This window comes from Mustela putorius, unplaced genomic scaffold (assembly GCF_011764305.1).
Source record: "Mustela putorius furo isolate JIRA1106 unplaced genomic scaffold, ASM1176430v1.1 tig00003875_pilon_pilon_pilon, whole genome shotgun sequence".
Classification (NCBI taxonomy): Eukaryota; Metazoa; Chordata; class Mammalia; order Carnivora; family Mustelidae; genus Mustela; species Mustela putorius.
The window spans coordinates 2,933,911-2,956,599 of NW_025422026.1; the positions used below are offsets into that span (position 1 = coordinate 2,933,911).

General features: G+C 53.4%; 1 protein-coding gene across 1 annotated transcript; it reads right to left on the bottom strand.

Annotated features, from left to right (window-relative positions):
• Nucleotides 1-17,310: 17,310 nt before the first annotated feature.
• MEX3B (mex-3 RNA binding family member B) lies at nucleotides 17,311-22,571 on the bottom strand. The gene is made up of 2 exons (XM_004763650.3): nucleotides 20,972-22,571; nucleotides 17,311-20,143 (listed from the first exon to the last, which is right to left on the bottom strand). Exons 1-2 carry the CDS (start codon nucleotides 21,255-21,257, stop codon nucleotides 18,693-18,695), a joined length of 1,737 nt encoding a protein of 578 aa, XP_004763707.2. The 5' UTR covers nucleotides 21,258-22,571; the 3' UTR covers nucleotides 17,311-18,692.
• Between the last annotated feature and the right edge of the window lie 118 nt (nucleotides 22,572-22,689).

Sequence of the window (22,689 nt, forward strand, 5' to 3'; positions counted from 1 at the left end):
GGTCTGCAGGAGGGGAAAACATGCTCTCCGCTTCCCAGTCAAGTGCCTCCTCCTTCAGGTTCCCCGCCAGCTTCTCCAGTGTCCCACAGGTCCGGCCGCCCACCGGCCCACACTAGACCCAGTGGGATTCGTCGTTTGAAGGATCCAGCCAAGAATATCTTTCCTCTTCTACTAATGAAAACCATGGAGTCTCTGGACCCCTGCCTTATCCATAACTTAAGGAAGTCTTAGCAGGGAGCCATTTTTACTACACACACGTACACAGACGCCATCACCGCCACCACCAAGGAACATGTGGCAATGTCTGGGAACATTCTTGGTCGTCACATGGTGGTGGAGAGAGGCTCCTGGCATCTGGTGGGCGGAGGCCAAGCCCACCCCTAAGCCCCCCACAGGGCACAGGACGGGGACGACCCCCTGGACAAAGATAGCCTGTCCCAAGATGTCAACAGCGGCTGGTCTGAGAATCCTGGCCCTAAGGGTTTGGTATTAAGGGATCCTGAAAGTTCTCTCCAGCCTAGCAGGCTCCGAAACCCTGACAACTTTGTCCCATTCCTGTCCCAGAGATGTGCCCTTCCCGGTTTCAAGTTCTGAGTCCTAAGTGCCCGTGGTGAGTATCCAGGCAAGCGTGTAGTTTCAAATAGACTAACAACAGTAATGCCTAATGAAAAAACTTGTACTGACCCAAAGAAGAGGTAACTCGTTTGTGTACACTGCGGCATGTTTGGTCTATTTTGTATCTTTAGAATACTTGCCTGCTTATTTTATTTTATTTCATTATTATTTTTTTAGTCTCTCCAATTTCATTAGAGGACATGTTGGGGACATTTTTTTCTCCCAAACATTTCTTTGTTCAAGATTGGGTGAAGACGGGGGCGCCTGGGTGGCTCAGTGGGTTGAGCCGCTGCCTTCGGCTCAGGTCATGATCTCAGGATCCTGGGATCGAGTCCCGCATCGGGTTCTCTGCTCAGCAGGGAGCCTGCTTCCCTCTCTCTCTCTGCCTGCCTCTCCGTCTACTTGTGATTTCTCTCTGTCAAATAAATAAATAAAATCTTTAAAAAAAAAAAAAAAGATTGGGTGAAGACGTCCCAGGAGACTTTGAAAACAGTCTCCACCAGACCTTCACCATGCGGTTTTATCTCAATGGAGGAACATGTGATTTTTCCTCAGTATGATGTAGCCTAAGCAGAGGAAATACTGACCTCGTGAAAGGTAAGGCATTTTACATCAGCAAATGTATTTAAGGAACGAAAATGAATCTTATCTTTCGGTGAAGGCTTCTACAAGATTTCCTGATAGAGAGGTGTTCTCCTCGACCCTGACGACGGCAAGGTGCCTTATCTACAGACTGGAAAATAAGGAAATTGCCTTTCTCTACACATTTTGACTATCTCTCTAGTCAAAATTCTTGAATTCAGGTTAACCTCCAGAGTGAAGTCAAATCATTGACATCTCCTGTGTCTGAAAACTTGGAAGTCGGAAGCCAGTTCCTCAGCCAAACGCAGGGCCCAGAGAATTCAAAGGGAAGAAGAGGTCAGGAACGTGTGCGTGTGTGGCCATGGTGGCCTCGTCCAGGGGTGTGGCTATGTCGGGAGGGCGGGGGGCAGCCGGAAGTGGGGGTCTCCGTGGGGTGGTGGGGAGAGGAAGCCGGAAGGAAGGAAGCCGGAAGGGAAAGACAACAGTGAAACAGGAGCGCTGGGGTAGGTCTTAGGCCAGAAAGACAGATGAGGGCATGGAGAAAGGGAGGAGGGACAGCCCAGCCCAGTGGGGACAAGGGGTCCAGAAAACACCTGTGGAGGACTGTGCTGCCCAAGAAATTCCACATTCTGGACTCCTGCGAAGCAAAATTTCAAATAGGAAAAGTATGAATTTCTTCCTTGAAAATTTCTTGACCCCTGAGTGTGGCATAGATGGGAAAGCCGGAAGGGCAGAGAGGCCTTAAGACGCCTTCCTCCATCTTCGAAGCCAGAGCCTGCATCCCTCCAGCCCCTCCATCCTCGGGCCTCCTTCTCAAGTCTCCGGCCCCTCCATCCTCGGGCCTCCTTCTCAAGTCTCCGGCATTCTTATTGCCCCATAAAGACCCGTGTGACTATATGGGCTCCATCCGGAAAATCTAGAATGATCCCCCCTTTCCGAGGTCCTGAACTTGGTCACACCTGCAAAGTCCCTTCTGCCCCCTGAGGATCACATAGTCAGAGTCTCCGGGGATTACGATGTAACCTTCTCCAAGGAGCCACATTTCTGCATCAGCTCCCAGCATTGAGTCCTTAGCCTGTGGGGCAGGTACAGTCACAGCGAAGAGGACCAGGTGGAACCTTCTGGAACTGTTCTCCTAGTAGCCCATCAGAAACAACCCAGGCCAATGGTGACATCTTCAATGATCTCGGAGATGTAGGGCTGGAGACCTTACCGTATCTCAGTTTAATTTACCAGGATGGGCTCTCCAAAAACCGGATGGGTCCTCGGGAGTAACTGGAGACGCCCGCAGGCTCAATTAGGTAGTAACCTCGGTTGTATTTGTCATTATTGTCATTATTGACTATGTCATTATTGCCCGGGCAGATCAATAAAACTTCAGGGACAACGTTTACTATCACTGATTTGGAAAATTCATTATTTTCTGTTCCAGCCAGAAAAGAAGATGTGAAACAGCGTGCATTCCAAGGATCCGACAGCGGGACTAATTTGCAGTTTTGCCTCGGGGCGATGTTACCTCCCCTGCTCTCTATCATAAGAAGGGTGGAGTGATCTGAAGCCCCTGGACGTCCCACGAAACACCACACAGAGCCACTACATTGACGTCCCTCGGAACACCGCATGGAGCCACTGCGTTGACGACTCTGTGCTGATCAGTCAGGATGGACGGAGCCGGCGAGCACTTCATGTGTCTCTTCATGCAAAGACTCCAGAAAAGCAGGCTAGGGAGGCAGCAGCCACCACAGGATCCCGAGGCACCATAGACAGAGCAGTGGTCCCTGGTTATGTCTCTGAGCTAGCAGACTTGCCCTGAACGGCTCTGGGGCTGTCATGATGTCAGACCACTGTAGGAAGTCTTCTAGGCTGAATCCTGTCCCCCCCAAAAATGTCACATCTCAGAATGTGACCTGATCAGAAGACAGGGGTCTTTGTAGAGGTGATCAAGTGGGTGGGCCCCTGTCCCATACGACTGGGTGTCCTTCTAAAAGGGGGTGATTCGAACACAGAGACACACAGAGAGGGAAGACAATGGGAAGAGACACGGGAGAAGACAACCAGCCGCACACCAAGGACAGACACCTGGAAAGGGTTTTTTTTTCCCTCTCAGCCCTCAGAAGGAACCAGGCCTGCCGACACTTGGATTTCTGCTTTCTTCCCTCCAGAACCCAGAGCCAGTGGATTTCTGTTGTGTAAGCCTCTCAGCGCGGGGTGCTTTGTCAACCCCAGCAAAGCGATACGAGAGGGTTTTCTGTTGTTAAATGGATGTATGTTCCCCTATAATGCAGCCAGGCAGCCTCTGGCTCTTCTCCTCCACGCACCCCACACGTGGCCTCAGCCACCAGCGGCTGTCGTCCAACATTCGGGAAAATCTCCCCACTCGCAATGACTAGCTGGTCGGTCCGCTCTAGGGATAGCCACCAAATTCTACTTAAATGTCAGGAGCCCGCAGGAACCACCAGGGAGCGTCTCGGAGTCTTAGCAAGAGGCTGAGCTTTGCTTTAGATCCTTCCTTTCACGTGGCGGCATCCGGTTCCTCACAGCTCAGCTTGCATAAGGACTGCCCATGGCCATGAACTTCTCAGAACCCGATTCCATAAGCACCACACGGGGAGGTGCTTTTGCGCTCCCTCTATCCTGGGCATCAAACCTTGCAAGACTTCCCTATTTTGAGAAGCTCCTAAGCTTGACTGATTGCCTCTGGAGGTGGGTTTGAATGATATTCTAACCATTAAGGAAGGATTAATTGGGTTGCCCTGGAAGGGACTCCATTCTGGTTTCCAAATTTAATACATGGCCAAGTTCCACCAAGAGCCTGCAAGGCCTGGCTCGCTCGGTCTCCTAGAGCGAGCTGCTTGGCAGCCCCGACCTTACTAAGCAGAGGGCGAGAGATTTAGGCAGTAAATTCAAAATCCCACCCCCTCCACTGCTTGCTCAGTCCCAAACTTCTCATAAATGCTTGAGTGACATTTAAGGTGATTCTTCCCCCTCAAAGGGAAATCTAGGCTGGAGGGTTTCATTCACTTGCATCTCGATTTCGGAGTGGGGTTGCTGGGGTCTGACTGGCACGCACTCCTTGATGCGTATTAATGAAGACTGAGCTCTTGGAATTAAACGTTTATGACAATAACACACTGATATATACATGCTCATACAAGAGAAGATCTAAAATACTGCTGCTAATAATACATGAATCTTAAAAGCTTCCTGGTAACAACTGCTGGTCTTTGATATTTAATTAACACGAAGCCAGAGCCAGCATCAGATATGCTGTTTAGCAAATCCTAACAGTAATAAAATAGTAATTCACTTATTTATTCCTAGATGTCGTTTAGATGGTTAGCAATTCTCTCTTTGTTCTCAGATAGCACATTCAGTGAGTCTGGGGGTCAGATATGCTCCCATTAGGTGTGCCTGCTTACACGTGACGGTGTGAGCGGTTTGTCCCTAAAGCACTTGGAACAGAGTCGAAATCAAGCGTCTCCATCAGGCAGCAGTTTTAGGGTACGGATCAAGTGTTCTCACCGCATTTCAACATGCTGTACTTCAGTGTTCTCCCCGTTAGCACGTGTGTCCGAGGCTTTGCCCTTCCTCGCAATTCTGACCTGTGGATTATCTGCATCTCATACATTTCCACACATAATCTTCCTTCCCATCTTTGGGTTCTCTCCCGAAGGGTTCCGTTGTTTATTCTCTGGCTCCCACAGCTTAGCCCTACTTCAGAGAACCTCTGGGGCGATTTTTAGGAGCTACGCTTCTACACTTCTTTAAAAACGCCAGCCTTTGACTGTGTAAATAAAAACAAGGTTTTTATTTTAAAAACCATCCTGATTCTCTGTAGTAAAGCTTAAAGTAGGTTGATGAATGAATGTTTCACCTGAAATGGTGTCAAATTTCTAAATTTAGTTTCAAGCAAAGAATCAATGAACGGTCAGCAATGTACATCATTCTTAATAAAGAGAATGTAGGTCCCTGTCTCCGACTGGTATCAGTATGTGTATAAATCAACAATGGAGGTTTTCAGATAATCTAACTGTATTTTCGTTGCTCAGAACAGTTTTGTACAAAGCACACTCAGAAGATGGCTGGGAAACATTTTTAAGCTACAGATCACACACACACACACACACACACACACACACACACGACTTGGAGTGAAACAAGCAAGCACATGCACATGGGGCTCTTTGGAGATCTGGGCTTTGCTTCCAAAGACACAGTTTGCGTAAAGATAGAAATGGACCTTGTGAATACATATAACCAAGATGAACCCAACGCAAATTGTTTCAAGTCTACACAAGCCACGTCCCCCTGGTACAGAGCAGTTCTTTCCTTAGTTGAAGTCATGCATGGTGGAGAAGCCCTGCCCCGGGGCTCTCCTGAGCTCTCTGGTGAGCCTGTGGGTAGAGGTGGGGAGGGTCTGATTTCTCAGCAACGTCAGCGTAGGACTCGGCCCACGCACGCACAAGAGTGTTCTTTTTCCCAGACAGGCTATTTTTCCTATCTGTCCTCCCTGGTAGGGAAGGAATTCTGTGATAAATGAAAATATATGTAAAAAGAGGGACATGGCTTAGGACAGCAGAGTTCATAGAGGCAGGAGCACTGAGGTCACCAGAAGCAGGCAAGGGACATAATAAGGAGTTTCCGTCTGGGCCGATGAAAACGCTCGGGGGAGGGATGGCCATGACCACGGCACGACAGTGTGAATGTGCTTAATGCCCCCGAACTGCATTCAAAAATGATTAAAATGGTAAGTTTGGGGGCTATGTATATTTTACCATGTTTTTTTTTGTCAAACATGTAAATAAAGGGTCATATTAGTTAAATCGCACCTAGACATTGTGCCATGCGAAGGTGTCAGTATTGGAAAGATCTGGTTGTCTGGTGGGTGCTCCTCTCCGTGGACTCAGACAGGCTGGCGCGAGGGGAAGGGGGGAGAACTGCTAGGACTTGGCGCCTGTGCACAGCGAAGGACACACCAATAGAAGTGCAGGGCGGCCTGCGGGACGGGAGAAGATATGTGCATGTGGCAGAGCCGATGGAAGGCCAGTATCCGAAATACGTAAAGAACTTACAAAACTTAACACCCAAAAAGCAAGGAATCCAATTAATAAACGGGCAGAAGACACAAACAAACACTTCTCCAAAGAAGACCTCCAGACGGCCAACAGACACATGAAGAGATGCTCAGCCTCACTCATCCTCAGGGAAAGCAAATCAAAGCCACAGTGAGATACCCCCTCGCGCCTGTCTGAAGGGCTAAAATCAACAACACAAGAAACAGCAGTGTTGGTGAGGATGCGGAGAAAGGGGCAGCCTCTCACGATATGGGTGGGAGTGTGAACTGGTGCCGCCCCGTGGAAGAGTATGGAGGGTCCTCGAGAAGTTAAAAATAGAGCTGGGTGGCTCAGTTGGTTGGACGACTGCCTTCGGCTCAGTTCATGATCCTGGAGTCCCGGAATCGAGTCCCACATCGGGCTCCCAGCTCCATGGGGAGTCTGCTTCTCCCTCTGACCTTCTCCTTGCTCATGTTCTCTCTCACTGTCTCTCTCTCAAATAAATGAATGAAACCTTAAAAAAAAAAATAGAGCTACCCTGTGGTCCCAGTAATCGCACGACTAGGTGTGCACCCCAAAATGCCAAAACACTTATGCAAAGGGACACATGCACCCCGATGTTTACAGCAGCATTATTTGTAGCCAAGATTCAGAAGCGGCCTGAGGGTCCACTGACTGACGACCGGATGCAGACGACGTGGTCTGTGCGCACAACGGAACGCTGCGCGGGCGTAGAAAACAACGCGGCTCTGCCTTTGCCCCACCACGGATGGAGCTAGACAGTAGTAAGTCAGTCCGAGAAAGACAAATGCCATTTGATTTCACGCATGTGTGGAATTTAAGAAACAAACAAGCAATGGAAAAAAGAGACAAACCAAGGAACACACAGACACTTAACTCTAGAGAACACACGGCTGGTGACCGGGGTCGGGAGGGAGGGATGGGGACACAGGTGATGGGGATGAAGGGGGCACCTGTCCACCTGTCGTGATGAGCACTGGGTGGGCCATGGATGTGTGAATCCCTACACCGCACACCTCTACCACCCCATGTGAACTCTGCTGGAATTAAAATAAAGAAGCAGAAGTTAATCATTTGAGAAGAGAAAAAGAACCGCTAGGAGAAAGAGCTGGGAAACCGCTACAAAAGAGCTCGGCATCTGTCCTCTAGGACGGAGATGGAACCCTCACGAGAGGACGGCACGAGAGGACTGGGAATGCCAAGAGGACCGCGGCAGAGAAGGAAGAGGGAGGAGGCCAAGCCCGTGGAGGGAGATGGGCACCGCCGTCGGACGCGGCCTCTGTACCGAGGGAAACGTCAGGAAGCGGTGTGCAGCCCTGACACCCCCGCGTCCCTGCGGTCCCCGCGCAACGGTCCAGGTGTGCAGCCACCTCGGCGGGTAAAGAACGCAGTAGCTGTGTACGCAGCGGGACAGTATTCAGCCTTATGAAGGAAGGACATCCTGTCATCTGCCAACAAGATGGACGGGCCCCGGGGAATGTCGTGCTAAGTGACGTGCCAGACCCAGGACGACACACACAGCATGATCTCACGCAGAGGGAGGATCCGAAATGGTCAACGTCATGGAAGCGGAAAGCAGAACAGTGATTCGAAGGGGGAGGGGGAGAGAGAGACGGGGAAGCGGGTGGTCAGAGGGTACGAAAGTTCAGTTACGTAAGACAGACGAGTTCTGGAAGTACCGTACAGCAGAGAGCCGGAGCTAACCGTACTGCCTCGTACACTCCCAACGTTGTACGAGGCTAGAATTCGTACTGTGTTCTTACTGCTGCTGCTGCTGCTGATAGTAACAGTGGAGGCAGGAGGAAACTATGGGAGGTGATGGAGAGGTTTATGGTCTTAATGGTGGTGATGGTTTCACAGGTAGACACTTATCCCCAAACTCACTGAGTTAAATGCATAAATGTATATGTAAAAATGTATACAAATGCATATGTACTGTGTTTTATATCAATCATACCTCAGTGAAGTGGTTTCCTTCTTTTTTTTAACAGAGAAGGAGAGAGTGATTGCAGATGGGGGAGGGGGATGGCGGAGGAGAGGGAGGGAGGGAGAGAGAGGGGTCTCAAGAAGGCTCCACATTGAGTGCAGAGCCTGACGCAGGGATTGAGCTCAGGACCCCGACATCAAAACCTGAGCCAAAATCAAGAGTCAGACGCTTTACCACATGAACCACCCAGGTGCTCCAGAGAAGTGGTTTCCAACAGCCTCTCTGCACTTCCCATTCATTTATGGTTCCTAATCCCTGCCTGACTCCTCCCCAACAAGGCCTGAGCCGTTTGGAAAAACACCGTGCACCACACCAGGCCCTACCACCACCCGTCTCCAGGCCTTCCAGAAAGCAAATGAATGCAAAGAGGTGTCCCCCGCTGAGCCACTGGAGCTAATGGCCAGCAGGCCCGAAGCACAGTGTTTCCTGGAAATCCAAAGCCCTCGAGCTGGGCAGCATGAAAGTGAGAAGATTCAGGGCGTTGTGGTCAGGACCTTCGCATTTCTGATGGGTTTGCAGGCAGGCAAAAGAGAAATCTGACTCAGTGCCTAAAGCGAAACTGCTGGGTGAAGTTTGGGCTATTGCGTCCGGGCAAGGACCCACTTTCCCACAGGTGGACCTGCCCAGAGGCACAAGAGGGGTCACTTCTGTGGCCCCAAAACTCTTCAAGGAAATGGTGTTGGCGGAGGCAGGTCCAGCCCTGGGGGAGGTACTGTCTCCAGGAGACGGTATTTAACTCCCTTCTTGCCCCAGATCTGCTCCGCCCAGAAGCCCCTCATCTCCTTCCCAATCCAGCTGCCGGGAACCCTCACCGCCTCCACTGGGTCCCTGATCTCTCTTTGCCGTCCTGCCTAAGACCAGCACTTTCATCCTCCGACAATGGCATGTTCCTGAAGGAGCGCTCCATGCAAAGACCCATCCCCAACCATATCCCGTGTGATGCTTCTCTGTCCCTTTCAAGCCCCCCGGAAACTCTCCCTGCCGCCAGGAGCGCATAAACCCTCTTCCAGGGGACCGTCCTTGCTCTGCCTCACCAGACCTCCACCTGGATCTTTGGGTTTTTTTGTTTTTTTTTTTTTTAAACTATAACGCATTTCCTAGGCAGAGGGGAAGGTCCAGGCAAAGGCTCAAATATGTAGAAACGCAAGACGTGTCCAGGAAACAGTCAGCAAAAGCATTTGCTGAAAACCCCATGACACTCCATTCGGTCACCCCTGGAACATCCACATTCCTCTACATTGAATGACCGTGACCCAGCCACAGAGACTTCAAGTCTCCCCATCACCCCGTTCCCTCCCCACTCCCCGGGCCCCCTCTGCCACCACACTGTCCACCCCAGCAGGCGGAACCGTACGAAATGGCCATTGTTGGGGCTCCAGAAGTTCAACATCAAGATTTCACACGACTCCGTCGAGCACGTTAGCGAGGCCCCGTCCAATTCTCTGCTCTCCTCTGGTTACCCAGATGCTCTTCGCGGCTCTCCCCCTGAGCCATCTGCCTCCGCCAGGATCAGGGCCGTGGCTCCTCACCAGCGCCCCGGCCTATCCTGGCTCAGCCCCCGGCCATCCGGCTCCTGGTTACCAGAAAGCAACATGAAAACTGTCCCCTGAAGGCCTACAAGACACACCCCCAAACTCTCAGCCAGGCCTTCTGGGCCCTCTACAGTCTGCATGTGACCTGCTTTTGCAAATGTATCTTCTACTGTTCAGCTGGGCTGGAGGTCTCCCTGGAGGGGGCCCTGCACCTCCCCCAGCCCAGCGGTTCCCAAACCTGGCTTCCCCTCAGAATTTCAGGAGCCGTTACTTCAACGGTCTGTCAATCAGTCACCCCAGCTTTACGGTCATTCCCATACGGGCTTACAACACCTAGCACTTCAAAATGTTTCTAAATTTACAGACGATTCCTCTGAGTCATTTTAGGTTCGCAGCAAAGTTTAGCAAGAAGGTACAGGGAGTTGGGGGCACCTGGCCGGCTCAGTCGGTAGAGCACACGATTCTCGATCTCTGGGTTGTGAGTTCGAGCCCCACACTGGGCATAAAGATGACTTAAAAAACAATGTCTGTAGGGGCACCTGGGGGGCTCCATCGGTTAAGCCTCTGCCTTCAGCTCAGGTCATGATCCCGGGGTCGTGGGATCGAGCCCCGCACCGGGCTCCCTGCTTGGTGGCGAGTCTGTTTTTCCCTTTCCCTGCACCGCTCTACCTGCTTGTGCACTCTGTCTCTCTCAAATAAATAAAATCTTTGAAAAATAAAGTCTTTAAGGAAGAAAAGACCTAGAGAGTTTGCACATACCCCTTCGTCACGCGCACACACAGCTTCTGTACCGTCCATATCCCCAGTCGGTGTGTGCATTTCTAACAGTCTGTGAACCGACACAGATACCTCATCAACTAGAGAAAAACAGTTTTGAGTGGGTAACACTTATTGTTTAAAAAGATGCCAGCGTTGCAAGAGGATATACAACAAAACATGAGCCTCTCCCCAGCCCGACGGCCGACCCCAGCCTCCCATGTTGGAGGAGCACTCCTTATTCGCACAACCACACTCGCACGGAGGTCTCCACAGACACGTTAATACAACGGAAGCATACTATACATATGATCATTCGTCTTAATTTTTTTTCTCTTAATAATACATATCAGAGATTGTTTAATATCAGTACAAATTAAAAGGCTTCCTTCTTTTCCGTGGCAACTTGCAGGGTGATCCGAGATTTATACTGACATCTCGAGCTCACCCCCCAACTGGGGGCGTGGGGACTTTGTTCAATGCACACTCCCAGGCCCCTCCCAAAGGTACTGATTTTCAAGGGTTGGATCCGGGAATTTTTATTTTACACCACTTTTCCAGGTTCCTCTCACGCAGGCACCTCAAGGGGCGAGGCAGTTTGCCAAGCAGGAAGTGCGGATGAATGAGCCCATCCGGAGGTCCCCCCAGAGGTGTGGCTGTGACCAGTAACCCCCAGTATCAGAGTCTTGCTTGTAGGGAGCTCCCCAGAGATCGTTTCCTTGCAGGGCCGCGCGCGCTGCTGTCCAAGTGCCTCCTGAGTTACAAAGGAACGTTACGGCAATGCCATCATGGTTTTAATGAGAAATAGGTTTTTTGACGGGGCTCAAACTCCCTGGGTGAGAGGGTGAGGTGTTTTTGGCTAGCGGTGTATTAAACGTACTCCTAACACGCAGGAGCCACTTCGGATATTTTGTAAAGGCAGTTTTCCACCGATCTGCCCCATGCGTGGTGAGGACGATCTTGGTTTCCAGAAATCTCCAGTCTCCACCTCACCACTGACCCCCCATCGGGCAAGGGGGTGCTGTTTCCCGGGCTGTAAAAGGAGGACATAATATCCGCGTTGTCTGCCTCTTTGGGCACTGCCGTGAGGCCATTTAAATAGAAGCGTTTTGAAAAGTTGAATGTCTCCCACACAAAATAAAATAATGGCCCCGCTTTTAGAGATCTAGTGTCCATCCAAAGGTTCCCATATGGAGGATTTGGTCCAGGCAACGTGGACGGATGCCACTCATGCATCCCACTTTGAATTTTTCAAATTATTTTTGACCTATGAAAATAATGGAATTATATGGTAGGAAAAAGACCTAAAGGTCATGAGGATATAAAGTGAAAAAAATCGATTTATGAAACATATGGGTTAATAGATAGTGATAGATAGCCCTTTCATTTGCTACACATTATCCTAAATGCTCCTCAGAGCGACTGTGTTAAGAGTAACAACATTACTATTAAAACCCCCACTTCATAGATGATAAAACTGAGGCCTAGAGAAGTTGAGTAATTTTGCACATTACACAGAGTGGCAGGGCCAGCGCTCTGTCATGACCCCCAAACATCCATCTTACCCTCTGAGGATGATCACTGTTCAACACTTAATTGCATATCTGTACAGTCTGTTTCAGTTCTGTTTCTGTCTAACAACTCGCCCTAAAACTTGGACACTTCCTACAAAATGCGTTTGCTGTCCCGCAGTTTCTGTGGTTCAGGAGTCAGGGTTTGGCGTCACTGGGAATCTCCAACGGGGTCTCCGCTCAGGTGTGGTCGGCGTGTCGTGGCCTGAGTGTGGTCTCATCTCCGGACGCAGCCTGGGGAGTCTTCTGCTTCCAAGCTCATTCTCATGGCTGTAGGCTGGTCCCCGTTCCGGACAGGCTCCTGGGCTGAGAACCTCAGTTCCTCATGGCTAGAGGCTCCCCCTGGGTTTCTCACCCCCTGGACCTCTCTCTCTCTCTCTCTCTCTGAGGGCTGCCTCAGGACATGGCTCTACCTGGAGTGAACCAGCCGAGAGATTGAAACCAACAGAAAAGCCACAGTCTTTTTATAACCTAACTTCAGAAGTCATATCCCATACCTTGGGCCATGATCTGGTCCCTAGAAGCAGGTCGCGAAGTCCAACCATCACCCCAGGGGTGACCATCAGGAGGTGGGGATCACTGAGGGCTGGCTCGAAGGCTGCCTATCATGATGGCCTCGGAAGCTTTTCTATGCACACAAAACTGCGTTTTCCAAAAGCCAACCTTCTGCGTTTCACCTCTACAGATATCAAGGTGGTTTTTCTGTTTATCGGAGCACGTAGAGTTCCACTAATGCACAGGTCATAGAATGAATAAACAAATCCCCTGTTCATGGGCAGGTAGGTTATTTCAAGTGAGACAGCCCCTTCTCACTCATCTTCCAAGAGTGCTCCGGGTACGTTTGTGGGCTCTGGGTCGGGTGTTGGGGGCTCAGAGATGGAAGGACAAGACCCCCGCCCCCGAGGCATACTCAGCCTAGTGGGGCAGAAAGACAAGTCAACACACGACTGTGCTGCTGTGGAAGGAGGTACAAGGTGCCCTAAAGCCCAAAAGAGGGGCTCAGCAGGTCTGATCCTTCCAGAAGGAAGGGAACCATCTGTCCTCCCAGGGAGAAGCAGAGTCACAGAGCTGCTGTTTGTCGCACCCACACCTCCCGTGACGACACAGTCGTCGGACTGTGTCGAATGGGACAGACAGTCCAGACGGACAAGGGGAGCAGCACCTCGCCTCTCAGACCAGCTCAGGCCATGCCAACATTCTAAAGGCCCTGCAAATGCCCTAGAAAAAGGAAGCCAATGCGAGAAAACAAAGACCTTCACATTCTGGAAACCAAAGAGCTGATTACAGTTTACTTCTCAGTCAGGGTTTGGGGTCTTTTTGCCACTGTCTCCATTAGTTCAGGTGACATTTTTATGGAGTTTTGTTTTTTGTTTTTTGTTTTTTGTTTTTTGTTTTTGAGAGTATTCTGTGCTCATTTTATCCTCATGAAATATATATTTTTTGGTGTACCTGGGAAGACTATGTTCCAGAATTAGCTTAATGTTCACTATCGGACTGGTCACAAAACAGCCCAGGGATCACAAGCCGTTAGGAGACACGACACAGAAAGGTCCTTGCGCGCACATGACCCGCTGTTGGTGTCCGTGGTTCCCCGCCGCAGCCTGGACGCGTGGCCTGGAGTCAGGAGAGCCGTGAGGCCCTCGTTGCATCTTTCAAATCGATCACACTTATCAATAAGCAAGAACCACCCTCCCCATGCTTGACGATTGTGGGATGAACCAGTGCTCACTTTTTCGGAAAACACCTCCTGTCAAAGCCATTTTTCTGAAGGGGTCAGGATGGGAACTTTGGATTCAGATGGGCCCAGGATGCAATCCCAGCCCAGTGTTTCTTGAGCCTTAGGTGGGTCATTTAACGTCCCAATGACTCGGTCTCCTTGTCTTTGAAATGGGTTTCCTCGTCCCAATGACTCGGTCTCCTTGTCTTTGAAATGGGTTTCCTCGTACCCACCGTTGGGCTGGGTGTGCACAGTGATGGCTGCCATCACCCAAGGGATGCCTAACTCCCCCGCCCCACTTTCCCTTTCCCGGGAAGTAGGAGGGTTTTACCCTCCTAGGGGTGGGGACAAGGTCAGGTTTTGACTGGATCTGGGCGGGAGAGGGAGGTCAACAGTAGGCAACACTCCGCATTAGAAGGACCCTTGTCCCCAAGCCCACGGGGGAATGACCTTCTGAAGGTGAGGCGGATGGAAGCCCACACAAATTTCACCTCCCCCCAGGCTCCCTTGTCCCCACGAAGCCTTAAGGACAGCTCGTACCAGCGCTGCACCGGCCTGCGGGCTCAGGACCCTCTTGAGACGGGGACAATTTGTCCACACTCCCTGGAAAGATAAGGCTTAAGAGATAAAGGCTCTGGCTGGCCTCATCTCTGAAAGTCACTGACCGTAAGGAAGCGTTTTCCCAAGAGCCAACTGGGGCCGGATAAGGGGGACCCAGGAAATCGGGAAACGGGAGGAGCCAGCGGCAGGTACCCGATCCGTTCCCAGAATGCTCCGCAACGCGATTTCAGCCTGACAAGGCAGCAAGGGCACAGGCTGCAGTGAGAAAACCCAGGTTTCATGCTCCCGGACTGCATTCTGAGTATTTTCATTTCACCGCAAACAGGCCCAGGAAAGTGTCAGTGGTACCTCCCGGAGCACGGGAGACGCCGGGAGAGAAAGTGCTGGGAACGTATCATTACTAGTCGGGTGCACCCTGCCCCTCTTCGGTGACTAGAGGAGTTCTTCATTCATTCTCCTCACCCCCCCACCCCCGGCCACAGGCATCAGCCAGGGCCTCCCCCCATATTTCTGACATCCCTGGAGCTACCCTGGGGAGATCATCCCAGAACAGGGCCGAGGGTCAGTCTTGATGCATTTAAACATCACAAGAACATCACCGATTTCAAGGCAGCGAATCAACAGCAGGGAAGTTAACATTTGTTAACATTTGTCTACATCGGGGGGTTCTCAAACCCTGGACGGCGTAATTCCTCGCTGTGCCTTGTAGGTCTTTTAAGAACATCCCTGGTCACCACCCCCTAGACACCAGAAGCACTAACCCCAGTTGTCATACTCGAAAGTGTCCCCAGAGACTGCCTAAATTGGGGAGTGCCAAATCAGCCCCCAGTTGAGAACTACCAGTGCACATCAATGAGGGCGAGGCTTGGTGGGGGGAGGGAGAGATGCCCGTTGGCCAGCATTTTGTTGCTGCAGAAAGATTGGGGGGGTATAAAAGCAGAGAGGGAAGGGGCTGCCCATTTGGCAGCAGGAATGTTGCATCTCTCACCTGCCCAGCCGGAGGGCTGTCAGCTCCACGGCCAGGCGCCACCCGGACGCTCATCATTTCGGGGGACCTAGGGAATGCGGCAGAAGGTGGGTCTTGGATTTGAAGCTAATGCCATTCAATACCACTAGCATTTTCCACATCCTGTGTGGGTGACAAGGGCCTGCCCTGCGGGGAAAGCCAACAGTTTAAAAGGAGAAAGCTCTTTCTCCTAAGAAACCAACATTTATTAATAATACATCCCCGAACTTCATGTCAACAAAGGGAACCTCTCACCGCAGAGAAATATAGGCCATCCAAGGAGATGTCAGCGGCCTCCAGTTGACTTTTTTTTTTTTTTTTTTTTGTCTTTTTCCCAAAGCAGCATATGGACCACAAAATCTCTCTCTGGGTAAGAGCCCATGAGAAACTCAAGTCAAAGCTTTTCTTCTCTGCTTGCCTTCTCTGTCATCATTCTGCTAAGGCAGAAAAGCGAAGTTACATGGCTAAAGTCGTAAGTGTAAAAAGAATCTTGGTTCTGTTCTAGGCATTTCAGAACAGCTCACAGGAAAGGTGGGATTGGACTAGGATGTCGCTGCTCGCCAGGCCTCGGCCAACCTCCAGTCCTTGAGGGAGAAGAAAGGGGGTAAACACCGCCTGGGAACGTTCCAGAGTTGGAGATGATGCCAGAAATTTCCCAAGCCGGGCCACTCCTTTTTCCCTTCCCGCCCCGAATTCCTGCCTCCTGCCTTCACGCGGCGGCATTTCAACCAAACAAATCAGGGTCTACGACGTGACGGCGCTTCTGGACAAACAAAAATTAATATGGAAGGGAAAGACACGCCACCCACCCATGTAGGTCATGGCCCACTGTTTGGCCTCACCTGCTAAATGGTACCCATGGGCGCAGATTAAAACAAAAGCCTGCCACGTTCCAGGGCAGACACGGCTCTCCGGGGGCAGCTCGGCTGGCAGAGTGAGCTGGAAACTCAGTGGCGTGCTCTGGTCATTTCTAAATACTCTCTAGAAGACAAGAGTTCAGGTCAAGTGAAAGCTGGCGGCGCTGCTGCTTGACAAAACCCAACAGCCAGGGAGCAGGTGTAGCCTGCCAGAAAGCAAACAAAAACTTGTCTCAAACAACAACAAACGGTTAACACCCTCAGCCTGTCAACACCAATTAGCCTACCCTCCCAGCGGAAGCCTCTTAAGAAGGTCCTGAAATCCAGCTAGGCCCTCTGCAAGCAGAGACAGTCACTGCGTGGCTTCCCGGAAGGAAGTGGCCCTCCGTGGAAACTGAGGCGAGCGGGCACAGCCCTGAGGCCCCCTCTACCCTGAAGGGGCCACGTGGGGTGGGATCCTAACGTTGCTGGACCCCAGGCACTTTTGCTTTCGTGGGCCTCTTCCCGCATAATATCGATATTTGAATTGATTTTTGATATCACTTTAAATACTCTAATAATTATTTTATTCTCTTAGTGTTTTAGGCAGATTTTAATGAACAGGTTCTTGTGGACCTGAAAATTAAAACATTTCCTTTGAATAATTTCATTTCCTTTGGGTTTGCTTTCTTCTAATTTTAAAAGAAATCAAACATTTTCCTGGGCCTCCCCATCAAACCCCGGCAGGTATCATGGGCCCCAGGCACCGCGCCCACTGTGTCTCAGGGAGAAGCCAGCCCTGATTCAGTAGGAAACTGCAATTTTTAAAAAATACCATTGCCCGTGGCCTATAGATCCCACTCAATACAACTCCGGCCTATCTGGAAAGCTCATTCCATTGATAAAATACTAACATCATATGCCTGGAACGTATACATTTTCACTAGTCGCTTATGAGTGATTTACACAGGAGGACTCCAAGGGGCGTAAAACAAAACCAACTCACCACACAAGATAGGTTTTCTTCAATATTTTATTTATATAGAAATACTTAAAAAATGAAGTAGCACCATTCCTTAAGTTTTACCTTTATTATGTAGAACTTTAAATGTCAGAAAAATAAAACTCTTGATACAATTTCAAATCTTGTCTCAGCAAATATAATATTAGTATTTGACCATGAGGTTAAAGGCCCTTTATCATAAAATAAAATATACTTTGTTTTTTAAACTTTGCTCAGTAAAGTACATTTAAGCTCAAGTAACATCACCTACATATACATAAACAAGTGGTAAACAAATGTATTAAAATAGAAATACTAAAACTATAGTGGCCCAACAGAATTTTTGTAGCTTGCACTGAATTCTATTTATACAAATGTTAGAAAGCATCAACAGTTCCTTGTGACATGTTTATACATTTCCGTGGTTTTTTTTTGTAATAATATAGAATAAAATATGCTTTATATCACTGAATAGAAAATATGCTGGGTGAAGCATTTCTAGATTTGTCTGAACCTATAAAATCTCCATCCCAACAGAATACTGTTCAAAACATTACACATTTTATGGTTTTGTAATTCCGTCACGATTGTGTGGTTATTAAAATAATACAGTGTTCTTTGCCATAAGGCCATACTAAAATAAAAAGATTTAACCCAGCTACAAAAAGTTCACTGAACTTAAATTAAAATACTTGTAAACATCTTTGCAATATGAAATATAATTTTTCAAGTCAAAAAAGAATAAAATACTTCAATCTGTATTAATGCAATTTCTCTTTAAAACTTTTAAACGTTTTTAATATATAAGAGATATGTTACAGTTTGTTTAACTTTTATAAAGCTGCAGTATCCTGGTTTCACAGGAACTCCTGGCCCTTCCACAACATTCAAAAAGGATCCACTGTGTTCTAGAATAAGCATCGTAGGAACCCAGCCACAAAGGGGAACACACGAAAACAGTCCACACATCCCATAAGCACTATTATTATCCTCTTCGTCATAATAATTATTGTTCGTTTTTTTTCTCCTACTTTAAGAAAATGGAAAACTTGTGGGGTTTTCTTCTTTTGGAAGCTTCCTATGAAGTACAGTGTACAAACTATCATTACTAGAGTGTCGCCGTTCCTATTATTTATAGAGCATGCATTTCAGGTGGTTCGGGGGCTTCCCGGGCTATAGTACTCTTGATGCAGATATCCTGGCAAGTTCCTTTGTTTAAAAATTAAAAATTTTAAAAAACGAGCGGATACTACAGCTTCCCAAGCTCCTCTCGGATCTCAGAGTGTGAGCGGGGGTGGGGGAGGAGGGGGTGGGGCACGGAGGCGGCGGGCGGGCGCGGGCCGGGTGGTGGCGGCGGCGGCGGCGGCGGCGGCGGCGAGGGTCCGGGGGTCTGAGGCTGGAGGGGAGGGGCCCCCCTCGGCCCCCGCGGGGTGCGCGCAGGCGCGCCGCCTTCAGGAGAAGATGCGGATGGCCTGGGTGACCGCGGTGTGGCAGACCGGGCACTCGGGCTCGCTCTTCTCGCAGATGCGGTTGGCGCACTCCATGCAGAAGAGGTTGTGGCCGCAGGGCACGAGCGCGGCGATCACTTCGCTCTCGAAGCACACGGAGCAGTCGCGGCTGCCCTTTCGCCGCAACCCCGACGACGAGGAGGAGGAGCTGGACGAGGAGCTGGACGACGACGAGGAGCCGGAGGTGTCCGACGGCGGCAGGCTGGGCAGCTGCGCGCCCAGCCCGTTGGCATAGGCGGCGTAGGTCAGGCCCCCTCCGCCCGGGTCGCTGCGCACCCGGCGCGCCAGGTGGTGCTCGCCCGCCCCCGGCGCCATGTGCAAGGGCGGGGACAGGCGCGGGCAGCTGGCGCCCGGGTGCAGCCGGCGGTGCACCAGCAGCCCCAGGTTGGCATTGGCGGGCGCGCTGGCGCCGCCCCCGGGAAAGACCACGGAGGACGACGAAGCGGACGAAGACGCGGAGGACGAGCAGGACGACGACACCGGCGCCCCAGGGCCGCCTCCGGGGGAGCGCTCGAACTGAGCCCAGAGCAACGGCGCCCCAGGCGGGGGAGCCGGAGCCGGGTCGAAGGTGGGCTGCAGCTCGGGACAGCCGTCGGGGGAAGGCACGGAAGCTTCCCCCGCCGCGTAGGTGTATCCGTTGCCGTTGTTGTTGTTGTTCCCGTTGTGGGCAAAGCTGAGCGCGGGGCTGGGGGGGCTGTAGTCCGCCAGGCGCGGGGTGGCGGCTGTGCTGCCGCCGGTCCCCCCGCCGAAGTAAGAGTCTGTGGACGCGCTGCCGAGCGAGCTGGAACTGTCGTTGCGGTAGCTAGAGAACGGCTTGCGGCCGGGGGTGGGCGTGATGCTGGGGGTGGGCTTGCTCCAGAGGCTGCCTGGGCCGGACCCGCCGGACCCGTGGTGCAGATCGAAGCCCACGTCCGTGCCGTTGGCGTGGAAGTCGTTCTCATCTGTGAGCTCGATGATGCCGCCGGTGCGCAGGGCGATGTGCGCCTCGATCTCCTCGCGAGCTCGGTCCACGTTCTCAGGCATGCCAGTCACCTCGAACACGGGCTCCTTGTCGCGGCTGGGTGTCACGATGTACGTGTGCGTCTGTTGTTGGATGCGCTTGATCGTGGCGCCCTTGGGCCCCACCACGAGCCCCACCACGCGATAGGGCACCCGCACCTGGATGGTGGTCTGTCCAGGCAGGTTGGGCGGCCCGGGCACTGCGCCGTTGAGCGCCGTGTTCTTATTCCGCGAGGCGCGGATCATGGAGAAGTGCTCCGCGGCAGAGATGATCTCCCTCCGAGCCATGGCCACATCCTCCTTCCTGCCCGTCACAACAAAGACAGGCTCCTCCCCGCGAACCGGGGTCTTGATGTAAGTATTGGTCTTCGCCCGCAGCGCTTTGATTTTACAACCTGGGAGCCAGGGTGCAGGGGAGGGAGTGGGAGAGAGAGACAGACACGCCCATTATCCCGGGGTAACCGCGGAGACCTGGGACCGCCCGCGTCCTGGGCTGCGGGGCTGCAGGACACGCTTCGGGCGGAAAGGGGGCGGCTCCCTCACTGACCCTGGGCCACGCCACGGGCTGGGAAGCGGGTTCCACCCGCGAGGCGCTCGAGGAACAGCCCATTGGCTGCCCAGTCCTCCCCCAGTGACTGCAGTCGTCCCGAGCAAACCCGAGAATCCCAGGGAAAAGTCAGCTGGGGAGATGCCGCTAGGATCCAGCGGGGCGCGCCGTCCGCCCTGAAGGCGCGGCGAAAGGGTTCAAGGAACAGGGCCGGGGCCGTGAACCCTCCCAGAACTGGGGTACTGATGAGAAGAGGGGGCAGTCCCGGGACCCATTGTTCCTCCTCTGGGCTCCATTCCGCTTTGCAGAAATCCAGAATCCTCCTCCCATCCGATGCTCACTCCTCCTCCTCCCCCTCCCAAAGGACCGATCAAAGGCCCCCTCCCCCAAGCATCTTATATTTAAATTCTATTTCCCGGGGTGGGCTGGGTGGGGGGCGCTAGGGGAGAAGGCAGTGATTTTAGCAGGATAAAGTGCATCCCGCCGTGGCAGCGGCGCGGCTCCGGGAGACAGCCTGCCTGCACTTTCTTTGTCTGGGGCGCCGGCCCATCGCGCGGCTCTTCCTCTCTTCTCCAGGCTCGCGGGCGCCCCGGATCCCGAACCCTCTCGCGCCCTCCCCGCGGGGCGGTGGCCCGAGACCCTCTCCCTTCCAGCTCCCCATCTCCACCGGACCCACCTTGCCGCCCCACGATCTCGGCGACATGCTCGGAACTGGGCACCGGCACGCACTCGGTCATGTTCACGCTCTTCTTGCGCGGCTCACTGTCGTACAGAGAGGCGCCCTCGTCACTGTCCAGCCCCAGCAGGGAGAGCTGATCGAGCGCGAGCTGCAGGGCTCTTTGGTCATCCAGGGTCTCTCCCCCGCCGCCGCCGCCGCCGCCGCCACCACCGCCGCCGCCGCCGCCTCCCCCTCCGCCGCCGCTGCCGTTGCGCTCCAGGTCTGCAAACAGGGAGCTGGGCATCGCTCGGCCGTGCGCGCCGCGCCCCCGCCGGCCCTCGGCTCGGCGGCGAGAAGCTGCGGCCACAAAGGCAGCCGGGAAGCGAGTGGTCAGGGGCGGGGAGGCCGGCCGGCTGCAGAGGGCTCCGTTGCTCCTTTCTCGGCGCCGGGAGGAGTGGGTCGCTCAGTGCGATCGGCGCCGGGCAGTGGCCGCAGGAGCCCCCGCCTGGGTCCCCACCCCAGATCTGCCGGCGGGTGGGGTGGGGGCAAAGCTCGAGCGGCAGCCGCGCGTGCCCCCCGAGTGCCCGGCTGGCTGGCCACAATGCCGAGCGAGAAGCGAGCAGGCGAGCGACAGCAGCGTTTCTTTAAGGAGCCCCTCCCCGGCTCCTCCACTCCCTCCCTCCCGCCCGCCCGCCCTCACTCAGCGCTTTTTCCTCCTCTCCTCCCCGCCTCTTGACTGAGCCTCTGCAGCCAGACGGCTCCGGAGGGGGACGAGGGAGGCGCAACGTCACCGGCGGGAGCTGACACTACAATGCTACTGACACTATCGCTGGGGGAGGCGATTGGCGCGCGCCGGGCCGGGGGCGGGCGGAGGCCGCGGTCAGGGCGAGCCGAGAGCGAGCGCCCCCCACCCCCGCGCTCGCCGCAGCCCGCCCCGTCCTCCTCCCGGCCGCGCCCCTCCCCCGCCGCCGCTAACGCCTCTCTTTGTTGTCTAATGCGGGACCGGCAGGCTCGGGACACTCGCGCGTACCTATCGGCCGAGGACAGTCTGTCCCCAGCTCTCCCCCCTCGCCTGATGGAGAAAAGAAAACGCGCCCAACTCGGATGCCCGCGGCCGGGCTCTAAGAGAGCGGTCCTGAGAAAGTCCCGTTAGCGTCCCCAAATAAACCACCCCTAGAGCCCACGGTGCCACTGGGAGAAGGGTCTATTGTCTGCCGCAAAGGGCGGCCCGAGCCCTCGGGCCCGGAAAGCGGGACTCGAGGTCCGGGTGCGCACGGGCCAAGTGGCTCCTGGCGCGGGTTGCCCACCTGCGCGGGAGCGCAGGAGACACAAAGGCAGAGGCCCGCCCGCATCGCTTCTCGCGCGCCCGCGCGCCCGCAGCTTTGTGCCCCTTGGGCAGCACTTCGTCCAACTGGCCCTCAAACTGCGGCCGGGCCAGCCAGACACCCGCCGCAGCGCGGGCCCGGCCCGCCCTGCGGCCCGCGACCTCCGGAATGTGCGGCGCGGGGGTCCTGCGCCCGCCCCGCGCGCCGACCGAGCCCCCGCGGGCGCTGACCCGTGCACGAGCGCCGCGCCGCCTCCGCGGGGACGCCGGCCATGGCTCCGGCGAGCGGTGCGGGCGTGCGCGCGCCGCCGTCCCGTCCCTCCCCGCCCCGCGGTCGGGCATGCGCGGTGCGCGCCGGGAGCGGGCGGGCCCTTTAAGGCGGGCGCGGCGGAGCGCGCGCCGGCCCCTCCCG

Coding starts and splice junctions, on each gene's coding strand:
- MEX3B (XM_004763650.3), bottom strand. CDS start 21,257: ATGCCCAGCTCCCTGTTTGCAGACCTGGAGCGCAACGGCAGCGGCGGC. Junction 20,144..20,971: donor CGAGATCGTGGGGCGGCAAG/GTGGGTCCGGTG, acceptor CCTGGCTCCCAG/GTTGTAAAATCAAAGCGCTG.